Below are 14,528 nucleotides of genomic sequence, written 5' to 3'. Positions count from 1 at the left end.
TCCTAATGTTGCTTAAGAGAAGAAATTACTTGTGGTGCTCACAGGAGGGAATTCCTGAGGTGAGTGATACTTGCTCCAGTGACCTGCATAGGAGTTACCTCCATTAACGGCAGTTGCACCATTTTCCCACTTTCCTTCTCAAGGAACAGATTAGGTTTCCTTCCAAGAATTAATTCCATCAGTTTATGGAACTTTACATAGTTCCCATGTACAGCTTCAACACCCTGATATGCTTGCCGTACTATCTACGTTATGTTTTTTTCGTTCTTGGTAAGGTTTAGGATAGTTTCCTGCAGTGTTGTTTATGGGTACTAACATTTGTTTTTCTTCCCAGGTAACAGCATGACGAAGTACATTGAAAAACTAGAGGAAATCAAGAGAAGTAAGTAGACCGTTTACATCTCTGTGATGGGAGGACTGGCATAACCTTCTCAGTGGTGGTATATGCCACAACAAGCACCGTGGGCAGCACTCCGCAGGGAAGACAGGCTCTCACTTATTTCACAGCCTTGTTCTAGAGATTAAGGATATATGTCGCGAAGTACACTTGGGCAAACTGTGAACCAAAATTCACCCAAGGTAGAGTTTGTGTCAGCTAAAACCATCACTTTCACCCAGTCAACATTTAATGCTCTCAGAAAGTGGACTTCACATTTGTACATTACATTTGCTTCCCATAACACGTTCAGTAGGGGAATAACCAATAATGGCAGTCGTTGGGTGAACAAGATTATCAGTAGAAGTATAAACGGGCACAGAGCCATGCAGAGAGTGTCACATACCGAATGTCAGAGAAAGCAGGAGAAGGAGCCCAAGATCAAAAACTTGGGAAACAGCAGTTTTGGACATATGAGCTTACTGAGTGATGTAACCCAAAAACTGGGAGAGACCATGAAGAGTAAAATAGTTAAAAGGCTGTGAGGGCTACATCGCAGAAAAGGGGTGGAGCCAGGTTTAGAGCGAACTAGTGGCAAATGCAGCTTGGTGGGCCAGAGGGGACACCAGTTTTATATAATGATTCAAAGTCACTGTTGGCAAGTGCATATTTTCAGTGGAGTAGCATTCACATCTCCCCTCCCAAATTAGTGTAAGCACTGACTGAGTAGTGTCAGCGCCCTTAATGGGTTATGCCCCTCTCCTCACCGATCCCAGGTAAATCTTGGAAATAAAACATTGAAATCATTCATTTTGCATCCTTTTTTTAAAAAAAAGAATGAAGTAATGATATACTATTCGGTCAGTTCTTTAGAGTTGCACATAAAAGGTTTTGGAAGAGCGAGACACCAGGAGGGCTACGAGGTGACGCCAATCCATACTCCCCAAAAAACACAGTAAGCAGTGTGAGAAACCAACGGGTGTCTCACTTGCTTGTCGCTGGGTTTCTCTCTCTCAGGTGGCCAGGGCACGGGCATCGCCTCTTGGATCCAGAACCTGGGGGTGGACGAGTGCGGGATATTTCCCGTTAGGTCAGGCACTTGACCTTAATCAGATACATCTGAAACCCATTAGCTCCCCCCACACAGATAAAAGGCGGCACATAGAGACACACTCTGAGCAAGGTGAGACCCGAGAAGGAGCAGACCTTCCGGTGCAAAGGTGAACCCACTGGAGCAGGACGACCGACCGAGGGGCCAGAGCGAACGGTAGGGAAACCCTGAAGATCTCTGGAGGAGGTTGTTGCCTCCACGAAACCGTAAAGGATGCACAGTGAAAGCCAAATCCCAGACAAGAAGAAGCCTGAATTGTGTGTCAAGGACACCAGCGACCCTCCCAAGTGAACAACAGAGTTGGGGAGGCGAGGCCAACCCTGCGAAATCAACCTTGACTCGTGAATCAAGGCTGCAGAGACAAGATGAAATGCACACACTCTGTGAGTTAGCTAAAGACATGAAAGGCCGGTTTCTGTCGAGGAAAGATTGAAGCCGCAACAGTGTATCTCACAATTGAAGGTTGCACGCATGCTGATGAGACGCAAAAGAAAGCAAACTAATCGTAAACTTAAAAGTTACCGATAACTGTGAAGCCAGTGATACAGAGTAGCGGAGTGGTCCGGCGAAAGGAAGTAGCCCACTCAAAAGTCTCCGCAAAATGTTTGATGTCTTGTTATAAAGCCGCAAGTGAACGAACTCTGAAATGCGCAATGGTAAAGATTAATCCTGTCGACAGGGGAAGTTAAAGGTGATTGCCTTAAGAGAAAGATCTCTTTGAACTCTGCTGATTGTGTTATGGAACGACCAAGACCAAGAGACACTGGGGCAAATGACATAAGGGAGAGCTGAAGTGAAAGTGGTCCTGCAGAGGTCTATGGAAAAAACCTTGCACACTCAAAGGTTTTTGACATCATTGAAAGGTCTTAGCCTGACTGAGGGAGACCGGGAACATGAAATACGTTAGAGGCAGGGAACCCATAACGAATGTGAATGAAGCTTGGGGAAGGCAACCCCTGCAAGTGCTGTGATTGCGAGGTCCGAGTATGGCTGAGTGAGATCTATGTGGAATCGGGTACTTAATGTTGAGAGGTCCGAGCCCAGCTGAGGGAGACCTACGTGAACTTCTGTTGAACTGTGAAAGAACTTTTGGAAAACTGGAATAAGTGACTTTAATGTGGAAGGACAAGCGGGCCTCGACCCACTTTTTGAATTGCCTGTTTTTGATAACCTGAGCCGGAGTGTGTCATCCTGTTTACGGGGACCACCTTACTCGGTGCTGTCCAACGTGGGGAGGAGAGCTGACTCAGCCACTTTGATCCTTCATGTTTTAACACCGACTTTCCGATGCATGCACATTCACCTTTACTCACTTTCTGTCTAAGATATAGGGCAGGCATTATGTTTTGTTAGTATAGGCCACTTTCATTTGACATAGACTGACTAGCACTGTTTTCTTTATTATTTGATGGCAGACACTATGCCCATCATAGCTATAGAGCAAAGTAGGAGTTTTGCCAAACCCCAAGAATGTAATAAATGTTTTGAAACTTGTAGCTCTTGAGTCAGTGTCATACATGTGATACCATGCCTCCATTACAGAAGTTCAAGGTCACAAATCCACGAAATAATCCAGTAGCAGTGCTGGCAACCCAATCATGTTCTGAAACAAGGGAAACCGTTCCTGTTCAACAATCCATAGGGCAATCCATATAAACAGTCCCAGATCCTATTCCATAGAAAACTACTCCAGTTCTAGTCATCAAGGTACAGGGCCAATCCAAGGGAAGATCATCGCAACAGGTCCAGATTGGAATCCAGACATCTAGGTAAAAACAAGGAAGAAGCAGAGGCAGGTCCACTAGAACCCAAGGTCGAAAAAAGAAGTGGGAGCCAGTTGAGAACCACCAAGCCGTGGGTTTGCTTGGCTTTTACCTCCTTGTTACAGAGCCACGTCTTGTGATTGGGCCCACGCCGGGGCCACACTGCCCTGACGTCACTGCATGGAGCAATGGAGAGTATAGTCCCCGCCGGTGATCACCAAGCCTCCAATGGAGTCTCCATTCTGGTGCATGTACCAGCTGTGGGCAAGGATCGCAGTGTGGTAGGGCTGTTGCACTCTGACAGAATTGGCGCAAGCTTCAACCCAGGGAGAGAAGGGGGGCATGGAGGAGGATGCCAAGTGACAGCAACTACCCCCGGCCCTGCCTTAGCTCTACCACTGTAGAGAACACTAATAGCCTGCTGATGGCTATATCTCAGACAATTTCTGAGTCACTGCCCTGCAGCTGCACAGTGGAGGATCGTTTCTGTGTATTACAAGATTGGTTTCCTTGTAAGCACGAGTGGATTTTCTCCATGCCTTTGTGCATAATGTCATTTACTACCCACTGCTGAGTGGGCATGAACGCAGGACGTTCTGTTTTTCACCACTGACCACACCAATGAGACTCGCCCTGATGAAGGAAATAATTTCCGAAATGCATTGGCTTTTTTAGTCTAATACATGTGGATTGTGGCAACTGCTTCCTCACTAAGGATTATTAGTGATAGCTTTTTGTTTGAACTACTATGGATAAATCATTTTTGATATGAATCAGAAAGACTTATCTTCCTTTCTCTAAGAAGTATGGTATATTATGGATACTTGAACATATTGTCGTGAATCAGATATAAATACGTGCCCATCTTGGGCCCCATATGAGAGCGGTTGTGTGACCCAGTATTATTACTTGGTCTCCAGCGTGAATTGCTGAGTCCAGGCCCAGAAACTAAGGAGAAGCCTGTCCTGTTGAGAGCTATAGCTCAGACACTGGTAAAGACCAGAGGCAGAGAATGAGAGAAAGTTAAATTCCCACTTAAGTATATATCTCAGACACTTGCAATAACCAAAGGCAGAGTGGGCTAGAGGGCAGAAAGTGGAGGGCTTCCTCCCAGTTAGTTGCTGGGAAGTGTCCAGACGCAGACCATGAACAGAGAAAACCTGGGCTCAGGAGGGTGAGCGTGGCTGCTGGGTTAATATAACACAGCCTGAGAACCTCCAGACAAGTGTAGGATGAAATCTCATTGATTTTTAAACAGGAGGGTGAACCATGCCTAGAAGGTAGGAATTTCTGAAGCTGGATATGTACCGTAAGGTAACGGTGTGGCGTACTTATTTGTAGTTGAAGTTGGACTGATACAGCTATCTTTCTGAATTATGTAGGCAAGAAGTGAGTTGGGTGCGGTATCCTCCAGACTATGTATTAGTTGGGTAAGATCATTTATTCCCACAGGTAGGCCCTTGGAGCACAGAAGGCCTCGTTTTCAAGTCCTGGGAGTGTAAAATAGGATGACAAAGGCCTACGAGTGTCTCATATCTTAACACCTTTTTTATGCTCAGGGGGATTTAAACTCTTTTTGCCAGTGACTGCATGGAAGGATAGTATCATTTCAGCCTTGAATTACTGCTCTGCCTGCAAAAAAGGAATAGTTTTACTCCACTGTGACATTTTCAGACTGGCATAAAACCAGTGGATTCCTTTGAGCGCTGCCTGTTTTTAGATAATGGTGTGGCTGAAGATTTCATCCGATAATTAAACATGTAGATTGTGGAAAAAGAATGTTTGGGATTTTTATTCCATTTAATGGCACACTGGCAGCCCCCTTGCATAAAACTGCTTTAAAGATATTAATATGCATGGTCCAGGCAGAGAGAAGATAGGGCCTCATTACATCCTTGCCGGTATCCTGGCGGTAGGGCCGCCAGGATACTGGCAAAGGCTGTTACTGTTACCAGTACCTGGTCCGGCGGCATTGCCGCCGGATTACGGGTGCCAGCAGAGTGGTTTTAATCCACATTCATGGAGTCCCATTGGACTTCATGAGGGGATTTGCCGTCTTTGTTAAAAAGGCCTTTTTTGGCCGGTGTGACACCTGGGTTACCTCCAGCATATAGCTACACCGGCACTCGGGCGGTTCTGTAAAGTGCCGGTCTCCTTGGAGACCAGCACTTTTTTACCAGACCGGCAGACTCGGAATGAGCCCTATAATGTGCAAGACTATATAATGTGGGGGGAGGATTTAAAAAATAATTTGGGCTAGTATGAGATTTGTTGAGATCGAATCATAATCACTTTGATAGAAAACGGTGATTTAACATAGGAAAGAGCATAAGTGACATATAATAGGGGATGTAGGGAGATTCACGGTGCATTATGGAATTTGTTTATGGTTGCTTATTAAATATCTTTATGTATTAGATATACAGGTATCTTTTTGTATATAAAAGTCAAAAGGCAAAAATGTAAGTTGCAAGCTACTAGCCTTCGCCACCTCAATTCTATAAATACACACCTCACACCATTTCTCACCCACCAAGCTCATTCTCACAAGCCAGTGGCTAGTGCAAATGGTGCGCCCTATAAAAGGTTTGTATAAACCAAATATATCAATATGGATTTTAAACAAAATCCATAGGAATCCATTGTAAATGCCTCCCACAAGCATAAGGGAGAGGGGGGTGGCCTTTTCACTTTGCACTACGTAGTTTAAATGAAACGTTTTAACCCTTTTCCACCAGTTTTACACGTTTTGTTTTGCTTTTCGTAGTGCTAATGGCCAAACCTGTGCTTGGTGGACCCGTGTGCTCTGTAGTGGAAAAGTAGTTTACAGTTAAGAAAAAAAATATGGAGCTATCCAATCCTGACACCCATAACACAAGTATCCTATATTGCTTCTAGCACCATTTCCCTAGACCATATGGGAGTGATCCCAAACCCCGTGTTAAGTCTAATAAAACAGTGCCACTTTCCTTTGTCCTGATGTGTTGCATTGATTCCCATCTCACACTGGTTATCTGCAAAATATAACCTTACAGTCATAGAAAAGTTATAGTTTAGCAAATGTACAGATAAGACATTGGAATAGAATAGATGTCTGTTTTGTTTAAAAAAAAATAGCCAAATGTATGTCTCAAGTGTGAAGCATAAACACATCTCACAGCTGCATTGTGCCTAACCGTCATACTAATTGCTTCCCACAGACACTATATATGATATGATAGGATAGGTTATTTATAACACGCTTAATACCCAGAGGTTTCTAAGCGCAGACTCGGGGCTTGAACCTGTGTTGCTCAGTGTCGTCTTGCTTCCAAGACGAGCACGTTGCTGCTGAGCTATCCTCCCGACCAGGGATCTGCAACCCCTATCTCTCCAGATGTTTTGGACTAAGATTCCCATGATCCTTTACCCTTGACTATGCTGCCTGGAGATGATGGGATTTGTAGTGCAAAAGTTCTGGAGAGGCAAAGGTTGCAAACCAATGCTATTTTTTAATTCGTTTTTTTCCAAAAACAGTAGAAAAGCTTAATGGCCCCAGCAATCAGTTCATCTGCAGCATTACCCGCTTGTGCAGTAGCCTCTGCAGCGCCTGCAGTGAATGCAAGCACTAGTACTTTTTGGCCAGCCCATTCAGGACCAGATGAGCAAATCGGGCAGTATCTGCAGGTGACTAGGAATGAGACTAGCAAATCTTCTAGATTTGCATCCCTAAGGGGTGACTGCTAGACAAAGTGTCCCTCTTTTCTGCTCAGCCCCACTGCATGCCACAAGCACCCGATGCACCGATGGACAGTGTGCAAGCCTGCTTTTACTCTACAGGTTTCAAAACTCGAAACTTCCTTTGGATCAGCCGCGACCTCATCCAGAAACATCACTCCTACAAATGATGGATGCCATGTTGATTCCTTCGGTTCAAACCCATCCAAGAGCATCGAGTTTCACTTTGTCTTCACGCTCCTGTTTGCTTCGGTTTGTTGAAGCACAGAAGGCCTTTTGTTCTCGGGATTGGTTGGCAATGTGCACTTTGCTGTACCTGCGAGAACGGGCACTTTGTGACTCCTGGTACTGCACAAAGCCCTCCTTGATTTCTCGTGGATAGTGTGTCCACATTAAGCTCCGTACAAGCGCTGCTCTGTCTCCTTGTTGTAACGTGAACACCAGAGTGTGGGACATCAGATGCTGCAGTGCAGAACTGATGGAAGGGGCATTCTAGACGCTGTTGTGTCGGTGGGGTGGGCAGAGTTTTAACAGCGTCCTCCGTGCGCTCCAGGTTATTTCTGCCATTGATTGAGACCAGCAGAGCAGCGAAGATCCAATATCTTCGGATCCTGTGCATTTAGAAAATTGCCTTTAGTCATGTCCCAGAGCTTGGATGAATCGAGTGGTCAAGCAGAGCCAGGTATGTATGACCGGAGAGGGCACAGCATTGTTCTGCTTTGATCTTTGATGTGCGCTTGCGTCTGGTTCCTTGCTCCGAGAAATCAAAGCAGATGTATTTTGCAGCATTTGCAAAGTTTTAGGTCCGTATCTTTAAGTGTGCACATGCCAGCATTAATGAAATAAATGTCAGTGTTCAATGAATGTATGCACTGATACGAGTGGGCACTTCAAGCCAAATGACACAGGCAGGGTTATGCTGTGATGTGACAAGACAGTCAGTTAATGTCACAAATGACAAGGAGGGAATGAGAGTTGCTGTCACAAGGCACAGGCAGAACAGTGCACTAATGGTGTGGGAGTTCATGGCTTAGAGGGAAGAGTGTGTATTGATCTCACAAAAGGGACGCACAGTGTGAAAACGAATGTTAGAAGAGACACGCAGAAGAATGCAATGATGTTACAAGAGCTGAGCAGGAAAGATAAGTGACCTGGACATCACTGCCACAAGAGGTCATTTACAGTGAAACACTATTGTCACAAGAGACAGATTGGTAATACAGTGATGGAGTGGGTACTGCTTTTGCAGGAGACAGGCATTGAATGCTCAGTTTATGGCAGGGTATTTATTTTATATGAGATGGACAGTCGCTTACAGATCTACCGCCACACAGATACCAGAAGTTCCATCACCCACAGCCTCATCTTGTTCTTGGAAGCGGGTGTAAAAAATCGATTCGCAAAAAGTTATCCTGTGTTTTGAAAGATGGATGATTTATTGGCCAGTCACATTGCTTCCTTTTCTTGCACCTAACTAATCGGAAAGGAATCCCTTTGGCAGCCCTGAGTAGGTCCAATCCACCCAAGATCCCATCCTGCATTTAATGATGGGGTTCCCCTAAGAGTCTAGGTTCGATGAGGTGTGCTTCTGAGAAGGTTTCCTGTACGCTGTAATGGATTTTTCCAACCAAGGAAAGGGTGCAGTATATGTCTGGCCAATAAATTGAGCATCGGTCTGGATAATACCTACATTCCCAAGTCCTTGCACAGGATAACTTTTTCAGAAGCTTTATCGATTAAAAAAAAAGGACAAAAAGCACAAGAGACTAATGCCACAGCAAAAGATGTCATACAATGGAGCAATATGACTCTGCTCCTCATCACCCCTAGCCCTCCCACACATACCCCCATGGAGATGTGTGTGTGTTTGGATCAGTGGCACCAGCAGGCAAGCGCACAGGAAGAGGCGCTAGTGTTTTAATTGACTGATCACATCAGGAACCTTTAAGGTCGTTTTACACGAATGACTAGGTGTAACGATGTATGAATTATAGAAAGATATTGGTTTTACATTTCATATTTATATTGAATACCCAAAATGTTTTATGCATTAATATTGGAATTACGTATCTACTCCCTTAAGCAGTAGGGATCAAATTACTCCCACCTCAAAATGTTATCTAGAGACCTTGGGGGCGGGATGGAGGTGTCCTTCCTTTGGACAGTAGAGTAGTTGATACCGATACAAAAATCTGCATAACCCCTTCTCGCACAGCAAGCCGCACGCACTTCACCACACCGCAACAACAAAAAACACATAAGCCGCACCAACAGCACACAAGGCCTGACATCGATCCGAAGCTCAGCGCACGGTGTATACCGATCTGAAGCCGCCAACAGGACACCACTTCTCTCACTATCCTACTCCCTCTTCACCTTACTAACCCACGTCGCCTTCTCGTTTACAGACCCGCCTGGGGACCAACTCCGTTGGTGACGGTGCGTGATACAAATACCTTTAACATTCACATGGCACTGAAAGAGAGCTTTGAATACTAAGCACAGAGATTTTGGAGTGAGATCTCCCACACTCTAAGGCTTCGGGGCCAGCCATGTCAGGCCAGCTGTGTCCTCATTTCTTGGTGAAATTAGAACGAAATCTTATCTGACTCTGCCCCTGCAAATCCTTCATTCTCCGACAGATGTTTCAACTACACAAGGTTGTTGTATAGAAGTTGGTATTATTCCAAAAACAGCCTGAAATAAGTTGGCCTTGAATCCTAACTTGGTTCTAGGTGGTCTGTCCATGTCATCCTGCCCGAATGTCTGAAATATTTTTTTGGCAGCAGGACTTAGGGTCAGTGACTCTGTGGTCGGGGGGCAGTAACACACTTGTAATCTTTTGCACATTCCAAAAAGGGGTCTAAATGAGGAAAGGAAGCAGCCAGGAAGGTTGACTGTTCCTTTTGGGTTTCGATAGAAGATTGAGCTTTGTTTGTCGACAGATCTTTTGGAAGGTCAATAATTAACACGTCTAAAACATGTGCATTTATTTTCCAGATTACAGGTACAAAAAAGATGAACTCTTCAAAAGACTTAAAGTTACAACCTTTGCCCAGCTGGTGAGTCTTGGGAGCACTTTACTTCGCCTTTCTTCATTGTAAAAGGTTTTTTGTTCAAAGTATTTACATCCAACAGATGTATGGACCAGTGGGCAGTGCTGTGTCACACTGTTTATCTTCACAGTTGAAATCTAGAGACTCTTTCCCTGTGTACTAGTGGGAATTGTCGAAATCACATTAAACCTCCTGCTACCAAGTACAAGCGACAAATGTTCTATACGTATGATGCCAGTGTCACTCTAATTAGACCTATTCAAATCTGTATGTAGTATTCGCATCATAAGCTAGCTGTGACATCAGATTTGTGTGACTTTACAATGGGACTTTGACAAAGTCACAAGAGAGATCCTGGGGGTTAAGGCCTGGGAGACTCTGGGGGCCGGGGACCGGCCTTCACTCTGCAATGTTCCCTCCACAGGTGGTATAGGGGGGATTCCCCAGACCCTCCTCCCATTTCAAGGCTTGTATGTCCTGTATCTCAGACCACACCAAGACCCCGACCATGATCCTGGGGTCTGATATCTTAGCTGCTCCAAAAACCCTAGTGTAGCCTAAGAAATGTGACCTAAAGTCATGGGCCCGTGACTGTGGGTTATGGAAGGGACGCTGATGGGATGTTGCTTTAGTCCATCTTGCAGCAAGCGCAAGAGCTGGCGGTTTATCAGGCAAGACTAAAAACCATAAAGCAGGAAGGGGGACTAAACAGAAGACCTCAATGAGATCATCCTGGAGTCGGGTGGCTGAGAAGAAAGCACTGTTTGTCTCAAACGTAGCAGTTGGCCATTTCCCAACCCGGCTGTGCTGAGCAACAGCGCGGTCTGCCTCGTCATCGACCTCGCACATGGAAATTGTGGTTTCCACAGCTCCAGACCAGCCACAGCCCGCTGCTGCCTCACATCTCACAAGGACATTGACTAGCCCTGCTAGAATGTAAAGAGAGAGCTTGCCAGAGGTGGTGTGGGGGTTAGGAGACACATTGTGAGCACTGGAACAGGGGCGTGGAGTAAGATACGAAGGAAGGACGAGGAAGAGGTCCGAGCAGAGTAAGGGAGAGTCAGTGGAGGAGGAAGTGAAATGGTGGAAGGAGAGGAGAAGAAGCTCAGGAAAGGAAAGGAGAGGTGAAGGAGGAACATCAGAGGAGAGGGGAAGGGAGTGGAGTGAGGCAGAGCACGACTGTCTGAATGAGGAGAGAGAAGTGTGGCATGTGGAAAGATAGAGTGGGGGAGGTGTGCAAAGAAGAGGGTATAGATGTGGCACACTAACGGCGAGAGGAGGGGGTAGGGCAACAAAAGGGAGAACACCGAGAGGAGGATAGAAGGGAATGAGTTGGGAGAGTGTGAGACGGAGAAAAGGCGAAATATCAATAAATGGAGGAGGGTGAATATGGGAGAAGGGAGAGCAAGCTATGGAGGGAAGGCCAAGGGACCTTGATCCTCCTGGGCCAAGAGGGTGCCCCTATGATGTGGGGACGGGGAGGCGGGCTTGATTGTTGGCCAGATTTAAGCCAGGGGCAAGAGTCTAAGTGAAGTGACCTTTAGGATGGAAGGTAGAGTGCTGAGACCCATTAGGAGGGGAAAGGTTGAGCTACCCTTAGGTCAAACCATTTATGCCTTGTCCGACACCTGAGCTCCATCAGACAGAGCGCCCCTTGTGCTGAGTAGTGGTGCCGGGTAACGCAGCCGGGAAGGACCAGTGCGAGAGCCGGACTACCCTTGCACCAGTAAAGAAAGACAAAGGGCCAAGAATAAAACGGTCAGGACACTATAAAATCCCAAAGCCTTGGGAGTAACTATTTGACTGCATAGGAAGTGACCTTGAACTGAGGATCTGGTTGGGTGGCTATACCCCTTGCTCTAGCCTTTCCATATTATTTCTGTCTACCCGAATATATTTTATAATAAGAATGAATCAAATGGATAATGAAGTTGGTGGTCCCTCGGTCATCACATTATTTGGCATGATGCCCCATGCCTCTTTAAGGTTATCAAACCCCTCTGTGACTTGCAGCGTCCTTATAACATATGCTCAGGGATACTTTACACCATACGAACTACATGAAAGTCTGCAATCTATGTAGACAACTTGTACAGATATTGCTTTAGTACCTTGTAGGCCTATAATAAGAAAATTACACTACTCCTTCAATTTGAGTTGTGATGTTGAAATTCCTATCGCCAGAGCCAGCAGGCAGTGTGAAAAGCAGTGCTAAGCAGAATTCCAGCTGCCACTAAAACACTCAAAGCATTCACTATCTTTTCAGATTGCTTTAAATAAAATATATATATATATATATATATATATATATATATATATATATATATATATATATATATATATATATATATATTTTGGTCCATTCAGAGTCATTAATTGAGAAATAAGGAGACATTCGTGCTAGTAAGTGTATATCGATTGTGACCTGAAAGCCTCCTGGACATCACAACGTGTTGTATGATGTCCAGTGTTGCAGCAGCAGGGGGTGGGGCATGCGAGTGTGCTAAACTGGATGCGGTGGGGCGGGGGCTGAAAGTGGCGAAGGGAGAGGGGGAAGATGGAGAGCAACATTTTGTTTGCAATCAATAGACCTACATCTGTTTATTCAGTGCACTGTTGGAGTTCAGTTAAGGACATCAGGAATCCCTACATATTAACACGAATCCACTAAACAACGTTCTATTGCATTGGTGCGTTTTTTGTACCAAACAAATTCTACATGTATGCCACCTTCCAACAACAGGAAGATCTATTGAATCAGCATGAGCAAGAGATCAGTAGCAAAGGAGCTGTTGGTGTACCCGCTTATTTTAAGAAATACAATACTGCTGCTGAAAGTTGGAGGGCAGTGGGAACTGCGCATCGTGAAAGCTGATACGAGAGTGCAGCACTTGAAAGGCCGTGCACAAAGGCAGTATGCTGAAGCGGAAGAGAGCAGAGAAATGCTAGAGACAACCAGTAAGCCCTGGGAAGGAGAAAGGGGTAGCAGGTTCCCGGGAAGTGTATTTCGTTCCGCAGAAGCAACTAGTGAACTTAAAAGGAACAAGTGGGTTACCGGGTGGTCAAAGTAAATTGCTTCTTGAGAACACAGTGCGAGGGAAACAGCACTGTTAAAGAAGTGAGATTATTAGCAAACCAAGTTATCCATGGGTTACTAAACCCCAAGTTGAAAAAGGGTGGCTGGTATAGCAAAGTCCTAACAAACAATTATACTTGGTGAAGATTTTTAATTTTATTTTATTGGTTATTTGAAAGGCGTCTATACAATAGAATGGTGTTTCAAGGAGCCACAAGACAAAAAAGGGGAGGAGGAACAAGGGAGAAGATAACAATAACGGTCCTATTAGGCCTTGTGACATTTGGATCGTGCAAGTGCATTAACAGGAAGTTCAAGAGAGGGCGTGGGAGGTGGGAAGTGCCTATCTTGGCAATGCAAAGTGCAAGGTGGGAAGGGAAGTAAAGAGGAGAGAGTGCAAGTGAAGAGGGACGGGGATGGGAGGGGGGGAGGGCAACAGGTTCTCGACAAGTGTTAAGGTGGCCAGACGGGCAAGTGGCAGGTAATGGAAGGGTACAGGCGGAGAGGGTCCAATGCTAAGTGCTAGGGGGGGGACTGGGCAGGGGGCCCTGGTGCTCTGTAGAACTCATGGGGAACCAGGCTGCCAGTCACTGTGGCGGATGGAGGTGTTTAGCGTGGGAGGCATAGAGGGAAGGAAGAAGGGGAAAAGGAGGGTCTTGAGGAGCTTCTGGAACTTAAGAAGGTCCGGGTCAAGCCTCAGAGGGGCAGGGAGACCATTCCAGAGGGAGGCTCCTGCAGAGAAGAACGATCTACCCCCCACTCTGTGTAAAGAAGCATCTGATCTGCAGAGAGTTGGTGCCAGAGGACTGGAGGGCTCTAGCAGAGAGGCATTTAGGGAGAGAGGGTTGGATGAAGCGGGTCCCAGGCCCCAGAAAGTCTCCTGGATGATACAGAGGGTCTTGAATTTGATCCTAGCAACTACCAGGAGCCAGTGGAGAGATTATATGCCTAGAGAGATGTGGTCCCTGAGCTTGAGGCCAAGGATAATCCTCCAGTCCTATTCTGATTTGTTGGAGGGGGCAAAGGGAGGATAAAGGAAGATTGACGACAAACATGTTGCAGTAGTCCAGCCTAGAGAGGACCAGAACTCTGGAGACAATGCGTTTCTGGGGGAAGGTGAGGAAAGGGAGAATGCCTCTGAGGCGGTGCAGCCGATAGTGGGCCTTCTTGTCAAGGTCCGTAATGTGAGTAGAGAGAGAGTAGTCAAAGATGACACCAGGGTGTTTTGCCTCACAAGAGGGGAGGGGACCCATAGAGGGCGGCCATAGGGTAGGAGGTTAGGAGGGAGCTGGGGATCTCAGTCCTACTGGCATTAGGCAGAGATCATTGGCAGTACACCATGCCCGAATATCAGTCCAACTATCGGGGGTGAGAGAGGAGGAAGAGGACGTAGAGGTAAGCTTGAAGGAGAGCTGCGTGTCTTCTTTAT

The 14,528-nt window shown here is 45.9% G+C and overlaps 1 protein-coding gene across 2 annotated transcripts in view; it reads left to right on the top strand.

Annotated features, from left to right (window-relative positions):
- Positions 1 to 14,528, top strand: part of CEP41 (centrosomal protein 41) — a 562,782-nt gene that overhangs the window by 228,332 nt on the left and 319,922 nt on the right. For both annotated transcript variants that reach the window (XM_069629612.1, XM_069629613.1), the window contains exons 3-4: positions 335 to 382; positions 9,968 to 10,029. In XM_069629612.1, coding sequence (XP_069485713.1) covers positions 335 to 382; positions 9,968 to 10,029 — 110 coding nt within the window. The remainder of the gene's footprint in view (positions 1 to 334; positions 383 to 9,967; positions 10,030 to 14,528) is intronic.

Source organism: Ambystoma mexicanum, chromosome 12, assembly GCF_040938575.1.
Source record: "Ambystoma mexicanum isolate Mex_15411 chromosome 12, UKY_AmexF1_1, whole genome shotgun sequence".
Classification (NCBI taxonomy): domain Eukaryota; kingdom Metazoa; phylum Chordata; class Amphibia; order Caudata; family Ambystomatidae; genus Ambystoma; species Ambystoma mexicanum.
Note: the sequence above shows the minus strand (reverse complement) of the source record. Positions and strands in the feature narration are given on the sequence as shown.